This window comes from Fusarium mangiferae, assembly GCF_900044065.1.
Source record: "Fusarium mangiferae strain MRC7560 genome assembly, contig: FMAN_scaffold008, whole genome shotgun sequence".
NCBI lineage: Eukaryota > Fungi > Ascomycota > Sordariomycetes > Hypocreales > Nectriaceae > Fusarium > Fusarium mangiferae.
This window is the reverse complement of record NW_024573928.1, coordinates 233,117-251,126: the sequence shown is the minus strand read 5'-3', so window position 1 is coordinate 251,126 and position 18,010 is coordinate 233,117. Positions and strand designations below refer to the sequence as shown.

Below are 18,010 nucleotides of genomic sequence, written 5' to 3'. Positions count from 1 at the left end.
TATCTCTTGCTGGAGCCCGAGTAGGAACAGAACCATGTCAGACCAGTGTCCCTGATGGGTTGCACCCTTATATAACTGGCCGTCAGCCTGAAATAACATTGAGGCTGTGTTGAAAATGCCAAGCCCAGATCAATCTAACGACTGAGGTTTTGACGAATTCATTAATTAAAATAAACCAGACATTAGTATTTTGTTTTTAGTTATTAAGACTTCCCAATAAATCTATAATGGCTTTATTCTAAAGCGACCTTGAGCATAATTGTTGGCTGTCTCTAGTACTAGTTCGACAAAACAAGGATCTGCAGGGATGATATCTGCAGTAAATATGCCCAGGCCTCCCAAGCATGACCAGGCTGATTTTGTACCAAGGAATACCTTCTAGGGCTTGCATTTATATAGAATTAATATGTGTCTCCAAATATCGTCGGCCGCGCAGTCTGTTTAGATAAATAAGTAAGATAACCTGGCATGCATAAGAATTTGGCATTTGGGGCGTAAATGATAAAGATCTGCATTAATTAATTTTCATAATAGTCTGAGTGTGCCTACAATAAGATATTATGTGATGGATAAGTAGTTAAGAACAGAACTTACAATATTTTTGTAATTAATAAACTTATTGTCAATCTGTCTATTGAATCTCTGCCTTTACTTTAGACAAGCATAGCTATCACTTATATAATATCACCTCAACAGCTAACGCTGATCCTACCACTCAGCAAGGAACCTGTGGTGAATCTATAGGCGGAAATATAAACAAGATCAATGCTCCGAGCAGCTGCAGCTAGTTATCCAATACGATATCTTTGCATACCATTGCGACATTGGGTTTTAATTAGTGAGAAAATTAATTCTAAGCATGAATTCTCGATAAGCTCGTGAGCCAATCAGAGCACCCGAGCTCGGATGTTCGGCAAGTGAGCGTCACCAGATTAACGGCTAAAAAGTGCCGAAACCTAGATCTCGTGGCTCGGGAGATCGCTTGTTCTGGAAGGTCGCCATGAGGCTTGATAAGATGGGCTTCTGCAACTTAATCTGTCTGATACAGTATGTACCGAAATGAATAATACGGGACAGAGTGATTTTAAATATTTATAAGGCGGTTTAACTTTTGTCTCAAGAGGAGTATGTTTGTCTGCCTTGTGAGTCTGCCTGGGCAATGTAAGCAAGACAATGCCTTGTTTCACGGTACCGGGATGACCCAGAGATCGACGGTCCCCACTGCCCACTGTCGCCTGACTCCCGCGCTGTATTGGCTATTCTACCTCCGGATCATCAGGAACCTTTGACATTCACAAAAGGTCTACCCCTTTAATCAGGAAGGTGGCATTAATCTTTCGCCGCGATAAGATAATTCCATTACCTTTGGCTGGCATCGTATACGGCTATAGTGAAGCGCAGTAGTAATGGAATGCGGGCTATCCGTGCCTATAGTAGCGCCCGATCGAGACCGTCTAGATCTATATATACCTAGTCTCATCCTCCCGTCTTGGCAGTATTCATCTTGTACAACCACCGTTCTTCCATTCAAGTTCCATATCGTCAATGATCATGAAGACAGCTTTGTTGAATGTCCTCACGGCACTTGCCCTTGTCGGCCAGGGCAGCTGTACACCCGCAGCCAGCCTCGACAAGAGGTACTTGCAAGAAGACGGCGGTATCAAGTACAAGGTCTTTGAACATGCTGCCACCGGTTCCAAGACCAAGATTGTCTCCAACTCTGGAATCTGCGAGACGACGCCTGGTGTGAACCAGCACTCTGGCTATTTCTCTGTCGGTAAGTGCCTCATTGAATTCACCCATTTCCTGTCTAACAGAGGTCATGACCAGGCACCAACATGAACATGTTCTTTTGGTTCTTCGAGTCACGCAAGAACGCCAAAACAGCTCCGCTGGCCCTCTGGCTCAATGGTGGTCCGGGCTGTAGTTCCATGATCGGCTTGTTTCAGGAAAACGGGCCCTGTACCTTTAACAACGGCGGGTCCAAGCCTACTCTGAACCCCAACTCATGGAACACCTTTGCCAACATGGTACAGTCACCAACTCTACACAAGAACATTTCACTGACGGTTACAGCTATATGTTGATCAACCCATTGCCACTGGTTTCAGCTACGGCACCGACGACGCTGTGTCCACTCTTGCTGCTGCTCCTCGAGTCTGGAATCTCCTCCAGGCTTTCTACGCACAGTTCCCCGAGTACGAGAACCGTGACTTTGGTCTTTTCACCGAGTCTTATGGTGGTCACTATGGTCCCGAGTTTGCGTTTTACTTTGAGCAGCAAAACGCTGCCATCGATGCTGGAAAGATCAAGGGCGAGAAGATCAACCTCGTAGCCCTGGGCATCAACAACGGATGGATTGATCCTGGTAAGTCATTTGACTTGAGATCTAGTTGCAATTCTGACATGAATTTTCAGGCAACCAGTACAGGGATTACATCGACTACGCCGCCAACAACACCTACCGCAAGCTCATCACACCAACTCAGTACAGCAAGTACCTCAACACGTATAACCAGAAGTGTGTCCCTGCATTTGCCAAATGCCCCGGTCTCACAGGTAACGATGCTGCGTGCGGCAACGCAGATGACGTCTGCAGCTCCGCTATTGAAAGCCCACTGGAGGGTCTCGCAGACTTTGATGTCTACGATATCCGAGCGTCTAGCAATGATCCTTTCCCTCCTTCGACTTACTCTACCTATCTCACATCTGCGTCTGTGATGAAGGCGATTGGTGCCCAGTCTGATTATCAGGAATGTGGCGATGAATCGTACAACAAGTTTATCGCGAGTGGTGACAGTATGTTTTCCGCCTATATACATGGTTACGACTAACGAATTTTACAGGGGGACGATCATTCTTACCTACACTCTCGCAAGTCATTGACTCCAAGATCCAAGTTCTCATCTGGGCTGGTGATGCTGGTAAGTTGACCTCCCTCTTATAACCCAAACAGAACCTAACAATATCTAGACTGGATCTGCAACTGGATGGGTAACTACAGAGCCCTCAACTCAATCGCCCCGCAATCATTCGTCTCGGCTCCTCTTCAGTCATTCACCGTCGGTGGAAAGAAATACGGTGAATTCAAGACCTCTGGAAATCTGAGCTGGCTGCGTGTATACGGCGCTGGTCACGAAGTCCCCGCCTACCAGCCCGAGGCTGCGCTGGCGGCGTTCATTGCGACCATGTCCAAGAAGCCTATCTCATCCACATAATGGATAAACTGGTAGTATTTTATGTCAGATATTATGAATTCGGTATTCCACTATGGTAAATAGTGGCTTTTCTTTGAGAGATAATTTCTTCATGTTGGTATCTATGCTATAACAAGGCCTATCACGGCCGTATGAGACCCCATTCAAGTGCTGCCTTCAAAGCAGCCCGTCGCAGCTCCAGTTGTTCTTCTCTCGTCGGAGGAACTGGCTCTACTCCACGCCTCTCTCTAGACTCCCTAGTCTCACATAGAACTGGCCCTTCGTGCTCGTCGTGTGAAATCGTATAGGAGCGAACCTCTGCATTAGCCCAATCCGTACCTGTCATTGTCAATAGCCAGACAGCTAAATCTGATTGGCAGCAACATACCATCAGGGTTCACAGAGTTGACCCAATCGTCCGTGAAGAAATGCAAAAAGCAACCATGAGTAACAACCACTATTTCTGACTCGGGTCTTTCGCTCAGCCATTGCCGTGCAGCCCGGGCCCTCTCTAAAACGCTGCCAACAACTGGAGCCCATTTACCATCCTAACAAATAATCAGCCCGACCCCAATGACCCAACATGACGTGAGATTGTATTGCATACCTTGATTTGCCAACCTGGCTCAACAAGACTGAAATCGACAGGCTGTTGTTGGAATTCGGCCTTTATTACGGAGAGATCGCTGCCCGTATCGCAGTTCATATCGCTGACTTCCTGTACTTCTGGCAAGGCTACGATCTGTAAGCCGCGTTCTAATTGCGAAGAAAATGCCAACAGGGTCGTTTGGAGGGTTCGTCGCAGTGGCGATGACACGACCAGGTCAACATTGGCGAGATCAGGGCACTTGGAGATCAGGCCTTTAGCTTGCTCTTGTCCCAGAGGCGTAAGGTCGGTGTCAGGAAGAACGTTATTCGCTTCGCAGAGGTTATGTACGGCTTGGCCGTGACGCACGAGATGAATTATTTGTGGCATGTTGTCTGTCTCACGGTAATTGAATGCTTTTAAATGGGGTTCCAATGCCTTTTGGGCTTCATCTTCAGTGAACTGCTCTATTTATACAAGGCAAGTCGATGAGATTCAGAAGTGGGGATTGTGCCGCCGGCTCCGCGGGTTCCGCCTGTAGAGACTAACCACGGACACTACCTCGGACTCGGATCCAGCCTTGCAAGGGATAATTACTTCAAATGCGCGTTCTCTAATTTTATGCCTGGGCTTATGTATTAATACCCCGGATGATACGTCATTGATACTACCCTGCTGGGCATCAAGTCAAACTTTACTACTGCTACCAAGGATGACAAATACCACGATTTGAAGACATACGAGGACAGTTGCAAGCCAAGAGTTTTGTTTCAACCAGCTGCTGACGACTTCTATACATATCACTCATGGGAAGTGAATTATTGTCTTGTTATAGTCTAGGAATGAACATCGTTTCAGTCTTTGCAAGTGCATATCGATACAGCTGGGTTCATAAGTATTATTTTCTATCCTGTCTTTTAAAAGGCCTAATCACCATTCATCATTCTTTGAAACAGTATGGCACCCAATTCCTCCAATATAATCCCTCGCAGCAGTCTCATTATCCACAATCTTGAGGTTACTACCCGCCCGCTTCGTCTCCATCTCCAAAACGCCCACGGGGTCTATGACAACCACCGTCCTCCCATCAAGCAGCAACCGCGTGATATCCGCCTGAATAATCTTCTGCGCCACCGCATTAAACGAAAACACATCGCGGAACGAGAACACCACAGCGCACACGAAGCGGCTCCGTCCAGACCCGGGATCATCGGGGCTCGGATCGCCGAGTTCTCGTGTGATGGCGCGTGTCAAGCGCTCTGAACCGCCGAAGCGCACTACACCGCGGAGACTGAAGATGATGACTTCTTTGTTGCAGTTTGTGTGGTGCGGCTCGTTGTCGCCGGGGAGGATGGTCGCGACGGATACGCGCACGGTCGCTTGGGCGATCTGGCTGACGTCCATCATGTGAAGGCCCATGTCGCTGGATAACTGCTCGCAGATGGCGACACCGCGAACACTATTTCCCCGTGAGTCAAGCTTGGGTGAAAACACAGCGATACCCATTTGACCGGGCAGAGCACCGATGATACCACCAGCAACTCCACTCTTGGCGGGGATGCCAATCCGCGATACCCAGTCGCCTGCAGCATCGTACATGCCGCAAGTCGTCATGACGGAGAGGATCTGCCGCACGCTGTCTTGCGGAATGATCTTTTCTCCCGTCGCAGGGTGACAGCCCGCGTTGCAGAGCGTAGCAGCCATGGTCGCCAAGTCTCGAACATTGACGTTAATAGCGCATTGGCGGATATATCCTTGGACAATCTGCTGCGCGTCGCCGGTGATGATACCCGCTGCTTTGAGCATGTAACCAATTCCCATGTTTCGATTGGCGTCTCGCAGCTCAGCCTCGTAAACTTCTTCGCAGACGCGCAATTGACGACCTGCTAGCTTCGACATGGCTTTGAGGATGCGGTCTGATCGTTGCTCTGCTGTCCAGTCTGGTCCTCCAATGAGAGAGTGTGCTGTGATGGCTCCCGCGTTGATCATGGGGTTCATGGGTCTGTTGCTCCCTCGCTCCAGAGACAAACTGTTAAACGCGTCTCCCGAGGGTTCCACGCCAATCTTCTCCAGCACCTTGTCCAACCCCGCATCCTCAATCGCCAAAGCGTACACAAACGCCTTTGAAATAGACTGCATCGAAAACTCAACATCGTCATCGCCAGCAGAGTAGATCTGACCGTCCACCATGGCCAGCGCAACAGCTATCTTTGACGTGTCCGCCTTCGCCAGCGTCTCGATGTAGCTGGCGGGCTTGCCATCTTCTATGGGCCGTGCATTCTCCAGCACCCGGTTGAGGTAGTCGGGGATAGGGGACTTCATCGGACGGAAGGGTATGGGCTTGAGCTGCTTTGATGGAGGAGGAGAAAAATTAGTTCTCACCGCTGAAGGCATTATGTGGTCGGCTCGCGGGAGATGTCGTAAGCCAAGCTATTTGGATCAAGCTGGACGAAAACGGATCTATCCAATCACGATGGAGATGCTGTAGTGAAACCTTCTCAGAGACTAGTCGCAATCGAGAACGTAGGATATCGTAGAAGATCGAGCAGAGAATGACTATAAAATTATATCTGTAGGAAAAAGTCGAATAGTTATATAGACTAGCAAGAGAAATTGGCAATTGGTAAATTTTCATCACATGAGTTCAGACTTTTCCACCCACAAAAGTATACTGTATGTAAAATTTACATAACGATAACTATACCAAGTCCCTCGCGCAATAGCAATGTGGTCCGTCGTAGCCGTGACCAACACACTAAAAAGCGTATTACCATTTTACATAATAGGTAGCTTCTCGGTAAGGCGAGAATGAAACGCCTCTCCCATCGGTGAGAATCGGTGAGGGTGAGTGCGGGGAGACGCGTTTCTCATTCGTTGGCGCTGGTGTCAAAAAAATAAGACTGCCGATGACGGGATCGCGGGTGTTTTTGGGAGGGTATGCTTGTATTTTTTAGTCTGGGGCTATCTTGTGCGCGCGCTAGTATCGAGGGGGCCATTCCGTGTCGGGGCTGTGAGACATGGCTAAGCCTGTTTTGAGAGATGGTTTCATTATCGATAAGTCTGGAGGCATCTTAGCTCAGTAGACTTTGACAGTGAGAGCATAGCGTCTGTGGTACACGATAACTGGCTCTCCATGTCATTAACCTCATTGAGCCCTCCCTTGAAAAAGTCAGATCAGATCAGAATTGACTCTGCGGGGTTATGCTTCAGCAAGAGTCTAGAACCCTGAGAGCCAACGTCAGCAAAACAAGCTTTGTTTAGAGTTCCGATCCCTGCTTTGAGCCCCTGTCAATGTGTCTCATCACGGCGTCGTGATTGGATATCACGGCGCCACCACCGCAAACACCAGCGTCACGTTATAACGATCCCAGCCCCTTTGATCGGGTTTTCTGTTTTTATTTCTTAGCTCTCCCTCCTCCCAAAGTCTATTTACACTCTTACTTTATTTAAGCTTATTCTTTATTCAATGTTTGTTTGCCTGCTTGCTTGTTACTCTGACTCGCGATAATGGCGAGCAATATCCTCCCCGGCCATGGCAATGGTCACAGAGATGAATCAACCCCGCTTCTGCCGCAGATCTCAAGTCACATCGCCCACGAGGGAGAAAGCGGGAGAAGCGGTTTCCATCCTCGTCATTTCCTTGCTGTTCTCTGGCGAAGCTCTTGCACCGCGTCGAAATGGGTAAACATCCTCTGGCCGTTTGTCCCCATCGCTATCATCCTTCAATTCTTCCCTGGCCTGCATCTCTGGAAGTTTGCTACCGCGTATATTGCTGTCATTCCAACTGCCAATCTACTTGGCTTCGCTGGACAGGAGTTTGCGCGGAAGTTGCCCAAGGTAGCTGGTATTCTCATCGAGACGACGTTTGGGTCTATCATTGAGATTATTCTCTTCATTGTCTTGCTTTCGAAGCATGAGACCAACTCTCCTGAAGATAACGGCGATGAAGGCAATCTTATCCCCATCATCCAAGCCGCGATCCTCGGTAGCATCCTGACAAATCTTCTCCTCTGTCTCGGCCTCTGTTTCTTCGTCGGCGGCCTCAAGCAAGCCAGCCAAAAGTTCCACGCCATTGTCTCAGAAGTCGGTACTGGACTCCTGCTTGTCGCAGCATTTGGCCTCCTCATCCCCAGCGCCTTTTACTCCGCCCTCAAGGCCGAGGTTGTACCCGACTTTCCAGGCTTCCGAGTTCTACACGAGAAGTTCACGGAGGGTAAACTCCAAGACGATGTTCTTCGCATCAGTCAGGCAACGTCTATTGCACTGATTGTTGCATTCTTCTTCTACATCTGGTATCAGGCCAGCAGCCAGCATAGTATCTTCGATGAGGTTATCGAGATGGATGAGCACCGAGATGCTGATCGCGAGGCTGATATGGAGAAGCCCAAGTTTACTATGACCGAGGCTATTGTCGCTATATTGATTGCTCTTGCTTTTGTAACCGCTCTTCTCATCTTCCTTGTCGAGAAGATTGAACATGTTGTTGAGAGTGGAGTGCCTGATCAGTTCTTGGGTCTCATCCTTTTGCCTTTTGTTGAGAAGGCTGCCGAGCACCTCACAGCTATTGACGAAGCATACGGTGGGCGAAATACTCCAGTCACGAATGAATCACTGCTAACAGCCTGAGTAGATGGCGTTATTAACGTCGCCCTGTACCACTGCCTCGGACCATCCATCCAAACTGCCCTTTTCAACGGCCCCCTTGTCGTTCTCGTCGGTTGGGCCATCGGAAAGCCCATGGACCTGAACTTTGAGATCTTCATGATTGTTCTTCTTGTCTTGTCCATCTTGGTGGTTGGAAACTTCCTCCGTGATGGCGAGTCCAACTGGCTTGAGGGTGCACTCCTCGTGGTAAGTCAAGACCAACTTGTAAGCATTCTAGTGACTGACACTCGCAGGTCATCTATGCTATTATTGCTATCGCGTGCTGGTACTATCCAAACCCTGACGTGGCTACTTCAAATGGCCTCGAAGGTTCTGAGATGATCAACGTCACTATGAGTGTTGATACTCTGCGTCAATTGCAGCAACTTATCAATGCGCAGCTGCCGCAGAAATGAGCTGCCTAGCTTATGGTGATGCAAGTCCTGGGCTGCTTGGGACTTACAGGAGGTGACGATGGAGGATGTCGGTGATCTGAGGATTATCTTGCTGAAAGCTTGCTTGTGTGCTTTTACGCATTGGATGGATAGTTCGAGTTGTTTATGTGTTGTGACGATATTGAGATCGATGAGCGAGCCTTTTATCTGGAGCGTTATTTACAGTATGCCCATATCGTTGCTATCTGAACTATTGCTTCTCGATGATCAAAACCTGACTATCATAATCCCCTTCAAATGTCAACTGAATGCCCATATTCATCAACGTTGAACCAGAAACCGTCTGGTTATTGTCCACCTTGTACTTGGCACTTGCTTCCAAGCCTTGAAGTCGAAACCAAGGCCAAGAGTTATTAATAGTGGCTCTTGTCTGGAACGCAAATAGCACGACTTTCTTGCCATCCTCAGAAATGAATTGTCCAGCTGGGTAGTTGGTTTCCTCAGGCAAGGCAAGTCGGTAAAAGTCGCCGGTGATGACGATCGGGTTGATCTTTTCAGAAAGTTCAATGAGACCAGGAATTTGTTCCCTCTCCTCAGGCTCAAGATCGCTTGGGTCAAGTTCGACGCCAAAGGAGCCGCCCATCATTGCAACATGGGCTCTGAACTTGACGGACGTTATTCTCTGGGCATTTCCGTTAGGGACATGCGATAGATGGGCTCCCATTGCAGACGGAGGGTACGCTAGTGACGTGCCGAATTGGATAGCGATACGCTCGACTGCATCTGTATCGTCCGACGTCCAAATCTGAGGGAACCACTGAAGAACACCGGGATCAAAACGACCACCGCCCGAAGCACAGCCTTCCCACAGAACATCAGGGAATCGACTCGTCAAAGTCTCAAAGACATGATAAAGACCAAGCATATACTTGTAGTTGAGAGTAGGATCAGGAGTCTCATGGATTCCGCGGTTGTTATCCCACTTGACGTAGGAAATCGGCGATTCGCGGAGGATCTTGGAAACGGAGTCGATGATGAACTGTTGGACCTCGGGCAGGGCTACATTGAGAACTAATTGGTTACGCGTCTCAGTTCGGGGATATGAGCCTGCGTGGATCGCCCAGTCGGGGTGTTTATCATACAAGTCTGATTTGGGGTTCACCATTTCGGGCTCGAACCAGATGCCAAACTTGAGATCATCGGAAGCATTGGCAATTCTTAGATCTGTGACATTTTCGACCAGAGGAGTCAACCCGTCAGGGAAGCGTTCCTTGTTAGGTTGCCAGTCTCCGAGACCCGCTGAATCGTTAACTCGCGGGTACTTGTTACCGAACCAACCATCATCCATAACGAACAGTTTGATACCGAGGTCGGCAGATTGCTTGGCGATCTTCTCAATGGCAGTCTCGTTGATTTCGAAGCCCAAGCCCTCCCAGCTGTTGAGAAGGACAGGGCGTGTCTCCTCGGCGTATTTACTCTTCATCAAATGCTTTCTGTACAGGCGGTGAAATTGTCTGGACATTCCGCCGACACCTTTGTTTGAGAAGACAGAGACGACCTCGGGCGTGGTGAAGGTTTGGCCGGGTTTCAGCGGCCACGAGAAGTCGAGAGGATTGACACCGAGAATGGCGCGGGTGAGGCCCTGTGAACTCTTCTCAACGTCCACGGCGAAGGAGCCGGTGTACACCAAGGAAAAGCCCCAAGCTTCGCCTTGAGTTTCTGTAGTCGTAGATGAAACAAGAGCGAGGAACGGGTTATGAAGATGAGACGAATAACCAGTAGAGCTTTGGAACCTGCAATGCCATTAACAATCTGTTTCAATGCTTCACCGATCTGATGCTCACCCTTGAGTTCCAAAGTCAACCTTTCGACGCACGCGCATACCCTCACGTGCCCAATCTCCCCTAATCTCAATAAGATCCAGATCATCCTGCTGCAAATCAACACTCCAACTCGAAACCTTTTTCAAATTCACCGTCGCATTCCCGCGATTCGTGATATTCACACTCCGCACAACAGCATCATACTTAGGAAATATCGAATACGACAGATCGACAGCAATAGAGCTGTAATTGTCGTACATGCGCACCACCAACGTCGACACATCATCAGCCTCGCCAAACGTCGACGGAAGACCCGGTAGCCCAGGTTTTCCTTCTACAACCTCGTGAGACTTGTAGCGAAAGTCGGTGACGGTTGTGCCGCTGGCTTGTTGGAGCTGGAACGCTGGGATGCGGAAGTCTCCTCTGCCGTGGTCGGGGAATTCGCGTCGGACGCGGCCGATCAGGTTGACCCAGCCTTGGATGGGGCCAATTTCAGCGGTGATTCCATCTTCGGCGACGGGGCCGCCGTAATGGTCGTTGATAAGGTCTCCAGTGGTGTTGTCGACGTGGAACCGGTATGAGACGTTATCGCCGTTGAGGGCGAAAGACGTGCCATCGACGCGAATTGCTGCAGACATATTAATGTTGTTCAATGTGAGAATAATGGAGATGAAGACTCACGATCTGAGCTCTCCGCGACAGCCGAAATGGCCTGACAGAGCAGAACTGCCGTCGTCGTAATGCTCTTGAATGTAACAAACACCATCTTGACCCTAGCAAAAGTTGTTTAAACGAAAGTCAAAACGGAGGAGTTATCCGCGGGATCCGACATGTTTATAAATCCTCAGAAAAAGATCATCATTTCAAAAGTTCCAAAGTCACAAGGAAAATTCGAGAATCCCAATATCACTCGTGATGATCTCGACTTCGGGCCGATCTTGAATTGGAGTTTGTGGGGGAGAGGTTGGACTTGGTGATGGCGGACTACCGAAAGATACCCCTTTGAGTCAAGATCGTCATCGTTTGTGCGGAGGATCAGCCCAGATTCCCCAGAATTGGAGGTCGTTTGGATAATAAACTTGGTCATGACGTTGAGTTTATCCGCACAAATAAGAAACCTGACTTTAAGACTTTCAATAATTGGTTTTGGATGGCGACGCCAATTCAATGTCAGGATATTTATCCATGGAATTCATAAATACTATTATGAAAGCATAACTTACAGTGGTGGAAGTCGGATAATTATTTACCCTGAACCCATATCCATCCAGATTCCGACATGATTGGCTCAAATTCGAGATGAGGGGAATCAATGACACTGTCAATGGATTCACGATCTTCACGAGTTTATTCTCTTAAAATCCAACGTATGGGATCTTGGTTTGATTTGATATGGACCTCAAAAACATTATTCTTCCATTCCAAGACTCTTCAACACAATGGGATATCCACATAGACGAAGGAGTAGTGACCTCCATGAAACCATCCGCCGACAAGACAACGCCAAGCGTAATGCTTCCCTCACTCTGCCACCCTCATATTCACCTCGACAAACCATATCTTCTCACCTGCAACCACACAAAATCCTCCAATCATCCAGACTACTCTGACCTAAGCCCCAAAACAGGAGGGTTTCAAGAAGCCTTGGCCAATACAGCTGAAGCAAAGAAACGCTACACCGAGGAGGACTTGTACTTACGAGGCTCTCAGCTTATAGCCACGAGTTATAAACAAGGTGTTACCTTTATGAGAGCCTTTGTTGAGGTTGATTCTATAACTGAGCTCAAGACTCTGGAAGTGGGAATCCGGCTGAAGAAGGAATTCGGGGACTTTTTGACAGTGCAAATCTGCGCTTTTGCCCAGGACCCTATATTCTCGACGGAGAAGGGAGAGGCGAACCGAGAAATGTTTGAGAAAGCGCTTCAACGGTTCAGTTCAGAAATTGAGGTAATTGGAAGTACTCCATACGTGGAATCTGACCTTGAGGCACAGAATCAGAATATTCGGTGGGCTATTGAGACGGCATTGAAGCATGGCAAGCATCTCGACTTTCACATTGAGTTTAACCTGAAAGGCGATGGAACGCACATGGCTGTTTTTAATCATGTTATTGAAGAGCTCGAGCGTCTCAAATGGCCTACATACCCCGGCGCTCCAACTGTTGTATTCGGGCATGCTACCAGGCTTACTCGGGCTACTCATGATGATCTCGGCAAACTGTCACAGAAGCTGAGGGAGACAAGATTACCTGTCCACTTTGTCGGACTACCAACTAGCGATCTCTACATGATGGGCAGACATGGTTCTGATGGTTCTGAACAAAGCGAATCACTCAGTCGACCATGCGGTACAATCATAGTCCCCAAGCTAATCAAAGACTATGGAATCAACGCCTGCTTATCAGTCAACAACGTCGGAAACCCATTCACTCCCCACGGCGATGGTGATCCCCTCAAAGTAGCAAGCTTGGGCGTTGGCCTATTTCACGCCGGGACAGTCGAGGATGCAAAAGTTCTTTACGAAGCTATCAGCACGCGAGCAATGGACGCATTAAATCCCCACGCAGAAGGACATCATGACATGTTCACATTAGCGGAGTATCACCAGACGATGCCAATGCTTTTGTTCAAGAATGAAGAGAATATCGAGATTAGCTCGGCGAGTGGAAGCGTCAAGGTTCCAGCGAGGCAACGGCTTAGCATTCAAGATATTGTCTGGGATCCACCGGAGACACGACTCAGAAGCATCGTTGAATAGACTATATACTCAAAACTAGATCCTGTCTATTATCTACGCAACTCTACATAAAGGCCCATCCGGTCTCTCAACCCACTCCTCAGACCCAACACAAGTAGGACAATAGAAAACATGACAAGGATCATACTTCCGCTTCGTCTTAAGGTGCTCACCATACAAATTGCCATAAAACGTCTTCTTCCAATCAGGATCATTGCGATCGCCCTCATTCATGTAACCACCAGTATCAGGAGCCAACTTCTTCGCCGCGGCACCTTTGACAAACGTGACATCGTCATTCGCTGCTTTGCGCTCAGTGATATTTCCGGTACGAGAAATTCCCGTGCCCGAGACGAGAACGTAGTGTGATTTTCGCCACGCGGGGAGTAGTCCACTTGTCTTGTCTGAAGCGTCCTTGAAGACTTGGCCTCCAGACGTGAGAAGAATGACACTCGTGCCGAACTCATCAGGCTTACCGCTCATGACTTCGACGGCGTTTCGAACTTTGCTGAAGCTCTTGATGCTCTGACGGTCGATTAATCGCGACGTAAGAACCGAAGTGTCACCCGTCGGGTCGTACAGCCCTGACTCTGCGTGGTAGAAGGACCAGTAATTGTCGTATGTAGCCCAGCTCTCGTTGATGTAGAGCTTATCTTCAAACTTCGACAAGACCTTTCTTACAGGAGCCCAGGCAGCCTCGGCCTCTTCACGGCACTTACCGATTGTCCAAAAGCCGTGTGAGTAACCAGATGTAGCGTTTCCAATAAAGACTCTCGGGTAGTTTCGGAACCAGTAACCGTACCCAGCAAAGCCAGCGTCGTTGAGATCAGGAAGCGACTGCAACAAAACAGATACAGCGTCGAGGAGATCTGCATTTTTCTTTGTCTTCTCCAGCGGTGTGATCTGGAGGTGATGAGCTGTGACTGTCTTGACGTTCGGATGAGCTTTGATGGTGCTGCTCAACGTGATACCATAGCCAGGACCGCCACCTCGCATGGAGCGGAAGAGATCAGTGTTCTCGCAGTGATTAGCGATGACTACTCTCCCATCAGCCAGCATCACCTCTGCCTCAAGTATCTGATCAGCACCAAGGCCGTAGTTCCTCGTCGCAGGTCCATGGCCACCACCAGAAGCCCACCCGCCAATCGCTCCTGGCGTAATAGAACCTCCACCAACTGCGATGACATTATTCGCCTCAGCAACCTTGTACACATCGCGCCACTGGTAATTGCCATCAATCTTGATAGCGCTTCCCTTCCAACTAGACTTCTTGCACCGATTCTCAGATTTGTAAATCTTCTGAAAATCAATACCGTTCTTGAACTGATGAAGCCAAAGCTCAAGACCACCAAACCCATCGGAGCGACCGAGGAGATCATGGCCTGTACCGGTAACAACAAGTCTAATATTCCTCTCACGCGCATAAGCAATCGTGTTTCTGATTTGTGACAGAGTAGTAGCATTAACAGCGTAAACGGGCAAAGACCCAAGACTGCAGGTCGTAGGCTTTTGACCTGCAGCGTAATTCACCGGCGCGCAGGTGATGTTGTACGGATAAGGTCTCCCGATAGGATTCGATGACTGGAAATCCTGATCCGACCACATTTTGTTCACGTAAGCGCAGTGCTTGAGATTCTTCCCTGGACCGGGGTAGCATGACTGCGCGATTGGCTCAGTCTTGATAAGACCGCCGCCAATCTTGCTATCAAAGGCTGTCCATTCTGTGAGAGAGGGCCAGCAGCATTGACCGGGAGTCTTTAACCGTTAGCTGAATTATATATGATAGATTGGATGTTGTATACATACGCATTTGCATCTCGGTAATGGACCGATTGCTCCTGTGCAAACGGCAAGTACCGCGAGGAGTAGAAAAAGAATCCCGGAATACATGCTGATCGATGCACCAGGAAAAAGAAAATTGAAGTATGTGCAAGTATGTACAGAGGAGAATGTAACTAAGCGGCTCTTATCAAGTCTTAATCTATGCGCAACATTGTTTTTTTGTAATGCGTCGTTTCGCCACAGCTAAGTCGTGCAAACTCGGCGAGCTTATGTGTTCTCGATTTCTGACTAATAGTGAGTTTGGGGCAGGTATTGAAGAGACTGGAGTGATTGTTGGTGGATGCATGTATGCATGCAGGCAAATATCATGCAGGCACTGGGAGCCCTTGATATGCGGTTATGCGGCAACGATGCAGGACTAGAGACTAGATGTAACTTGACAGCTTTGTTATCTGCAAATCAGATCCGCCAAATGGACCATCAATTGTGAGTTATCATTTACTGAGTGGGCATCATGCATGCACATTTGCATCGTATTGGACTGTTGTGAACCCAACAGTCTGGAGCAAGCAAATGGCTGAGCCATGCTCGAATTGACTCGCATAGTATGGATCATGCTGACACCAAATCCCCTCCCTGCATTCGTCCTGGTTGCAATCGTGACCTTTTCCCAAGTCCATCACGAACTCTAGCTTTCCCTAGCATCATCAGGGTTCCATTACAAATCTTAGACTCATGCGTGCGTGATCAGTGCTCTCACTCCACACCAGCTGAGCATGAGACATGTCTTTCCTCCCTTCGTCCCAAACAGGAGCTGATTCCAGTATAGGAAATCCGATGCGGGACTAACCGTCATCTTTCCCCCAACTTGGCGTTTCAATTAATGTAAATCACGGCAAGGAACGGTAGGGCTTATCGTAAGCGGCAAGATCTGCAATATGGCTAAAATTCCCTTGAGTGCTGTGAGACAAAGTGGATCGATGAAAAAGCAATTATGCAGGGAGGCGAGCACTTGTTGTCTCCCTTGTCTTCTCTCACTTGTTGAACTAACAAAGAGCAGACAATGTCATTGGTCCGATGCTGCTGTCTCACGTTCCCTGTCAGCTCTGCAGGTACCTCGCATTTCATGCTTGTAATGGTCAATTCGTACGCAAATGATCAATTGCCGTCTTGACCTCGCAAGAACCAATTATTTGCCGAAAGAAAAAGGGAGAATACAAAATATCCCGCTCTTAAGCTCAGCTATCGACCACAGATATTCCCCAATTCGGCGCTTTACCTCTATCGCATTGCCTTCTATGACTGTCAGATCCGATCCGCGATTTGCATCGATTTACATACACAACCAGTAGAGATTTTCCCCTTGAACAAATCTCTTTTGTTTCACATGCAGTGTGATGTGATGCGGCTGTGCCGTGATGTCCTATTGTTTAAACCTTGCCTCTCTTTGTCGACGCCCAATCACTACTGAGTCAACACATTTATCGCCGCCTCGCGACAGACTCCTACTCCCCTATATCAGTAGCCTTATGGATCCCCAAAATGCATCATGCAAGCCACTACCCAAGACATCATCATGTCGACACCTCCGCCGCCAGACCCAGATGCTCCCCTCACAGGCTCCGCGAGCTCCGTGAACCGCCAAGGACTCGTCATAATCGTCTGGACATGCTTCACCATCGCTACGCTCTTTGTATCGCTACGACTTTTTGTGCGATGGCACCAGAACCGACGCTTTCTTGCAGATGACTACTGGATTACATGGGCGTGGCTGTGTGCCCTTACCATGGCTATACTGCAGACAGAGCAGATGGAATCTCTGTGGTATATGACTCACCTCCAGGCTGGTCGCATAGCCTATGATCCGAAGGAGCTTGAGTTCCAGCGCAGCCAAATCACTCGGTGGCAGTTCCCAGTCATCAAGATGTTCTGGATCATCTTGTGGTCTGTAAAAGCGAGCTTTCTGGCGTTGTTCTACTCGCTGGTGCAGCCGTTCCCTGTCATACGTCGGTGTTGGTACGGAGTCTCGGTGTTTGCAGCCATAGCACTCATCGTGTGCGTCATCTGCAGTGTCCTTACTTGCAGCCCGCCTTCCAACTACTTCCATGGTATGTCAACCAGCTCACCCTCCCCGTCTTTTGATCATATACTGACTTCTCGCAGGCAGTTGCGATTCCCCACAAGAACAATGGAGACAGACCTTTAATGTCGTCTTCTCAACAACCGTCGACGTCACCACAGACCTCATGATCATGGCGCTCCCGATCGCAGTACTTCCCTCTTTACAACTCGACAGGAAGAAGAAGATTGGACTTGGAATTGCGTTTTCGCTGGGTATAATCATCATCTGCGTCGCCGTTGTTCGCATGACAAAGGTCATCGTTGGAAACCAGGTCGATCTCGTGGGCCTAGCTATTTGGGGCGCCGTGGAAACAGCAACAGCTCTTGTTGTCGGCTCGTTACCGGCGCTCAAGGGCTTGCTTACCAGAGGCATCAAGAAGTACGCGACGTCAAGGAGTGGTAGATCAGATCCCGCCGATTACGGCAGTGGAAGTGCTCAGCGTCGTCGGGGCCATGGCTCAGCGTTGACGCCTCGGGCTATGATGGTTTCTGATCGTATCCCTCTTGATGACGTCCATCACAGCGGCCAAGTTAACGGTGGTATATATGTCCACAAAAACGAAACATTCACGATGGCTACTACGAGGGATGATAGCTCTTCTCAGAGCGATGGGGATGAAGTGGCTATAGTGAGAGGAGTACCAAGATTAGAATAGGTCATGCGATGTAAAGAATGCGTTGCAGAAGATTGTAGTGACTGCGGTTTTTTTTTTTAGGTGATGACTA

The 18,010-nt window shown here is 48.7% G+C and overlaps 8 protein-coding genes across 8 annotated transcripts; 4 read left to right on the top strand and 4 right to left on the bottom strand.

The window, feature by feature from the left end:
• Positions 1–1,551: 1,551 nt before the first annotated feature.
• FMAN_11008 (uncharacterized protein) lies at positions 1,552–3,218 on the top strand (the record flags this gene model as incomplete). Its single annotated transcript, XM_041833766.1, has 6 exons — positions 1,552–1,777; positions 1,831–2,030; positions 2,077–2,368; positions 2,419–2,799; positions 2,847–2,924; positions 2,974–3,218. The coding sequence occupies 6 exons, from the start codon at positions 1,552–1,554 to the stop codon at positions 3,216–3,218; spliced, it is 1,422 nt and encodes a 473-aa protein (XP_041684096.1).
• Positions 3,219–3,339: 121 nt separating this feature from the next.
• FMAN_11007 (uncharacterized protein) lies at positions 3,340–4,173 on the bottom strand (the record flags this gene model as incomplete). Its single annotated transcript, XM_041833765.1, has 3 exons — positions 3,340–3,536; positions 3,586–3,745; positions 3,805–4,173. 3 exons carry the CDS (start codon positions 4,171–4,173, stop codon positions 3,340–3,342), a joined length of 726 nt encoding a protein of 241 aa, XP_041684095.1.
• A 540-nt stretch (positions 4,174–4,713) lies between these two features.
• On the bottom strand, positions 4,714–6,177 carry FMAN_11006 (uncharacterized protein; the record flags this gene model as incomplete). The annotated part of the gene is made up of 1 exon (XM_041833763.1): positions 4,714–6,177. One exon carries the CDS (start codon positions 6,175–6,177, stop codon positions 4,714–4,716), a length of 1,464 nt encoding a protein of 487 aa, XP_041684094.1.
• Positions 6,178–7,290: 1,113 nt separating this feature from the next.
• Positions 7,291–8,843, top strand: FMAN_11005 (uncharacterized protein; the record flags this gene model as incomplete). Its single annotated transcript, XM_041833762.1, has 3 exons — positions 7,291–8,362; positions 8,414–8,634; positions 8,682–8,843. The coding sequence occupies 3 exons, from the start codon at positions 7,291–7,293 to the stop codon at positions 8,841–8,843; spliced, it is 1,455 nt and encodes a 484-aa protein (XP_041684093.1).
• Positions 8,844–9,072: 229 nt separating this feature from the next.
• On the bottom strand, positions 9,073–11,411 carry FMAN_11004 (putative alpha-galactosidase C precursor; the record flags this gene model as incomplete). The annotated part of the gene is made up of 3 exons (XM_041833761.1): positions 9,073–10,615; positions 10,667–11,273; positions 11,327–11,411. The coding sequence occupies 3 exons, from the start codon at positions 11,409–11,411 to the stop codon at positions 9,073–9,075; spliced, it is 2,235 nt and encodes a 744-aa protein (XP_041684092.1).
• Positions 11,412–12,037: 626 nt separating this feature from the next.
• Positions 12,038–13,402, top strand: FMAN_11003 (uncharacterized protein; the record flags this gene model as incomplete). Its single annotated transcript, XM_041833760.1, has 1 exon — positions 12,038–13,402. One exon carries the CDS (start codon positions 12,038–12,040, stop codon positions 13,400–13,402), a length of 1,365 nt encoding a protein of 454 aa, XP_041684091.1.
• Positions 13,403–13,435: 33 nt separating this feature from the next.
• FMAN_11002 (uncharacterized protein) lies at positions 13,436–15,271 on the bottom strand (the record flags this gene model as incomplete). The annotated part of the gene is made up of 2 exons (XM_041833759.1): positions 13,436–15,136; positions 15,188–15,271. The coding sequence occupies 2 exons, from the start codon at positions 15,269–15,271 to the stop codon at positions 13,436–13,438; spliced, it is 1,785 nt and encodes a 594-aa protein (XP_041684090.1).
• A 1,468-nt stretch (positions 15,272–16,739) lies between these two features.
• FMAN_11001 (uncharacterized protein) lies at positions 16,740–17,940 on the top strand (the record flags this gene model as incomplete). Its single annotated transcript, XM_041833758.1, has 2 exons — positions 16,740–17,271; positions 17,327–17,940. 2 exons carry the CDS (start codon positions 16,740–16,742, stop codon positions 17,938–17,940), a joined length of 1,146 nt encoding a protein of 381 aa, XP_041684089.1.
• Between the last annotated feature and the right edge of the window lie 70 nt (positions 17,941–18,010).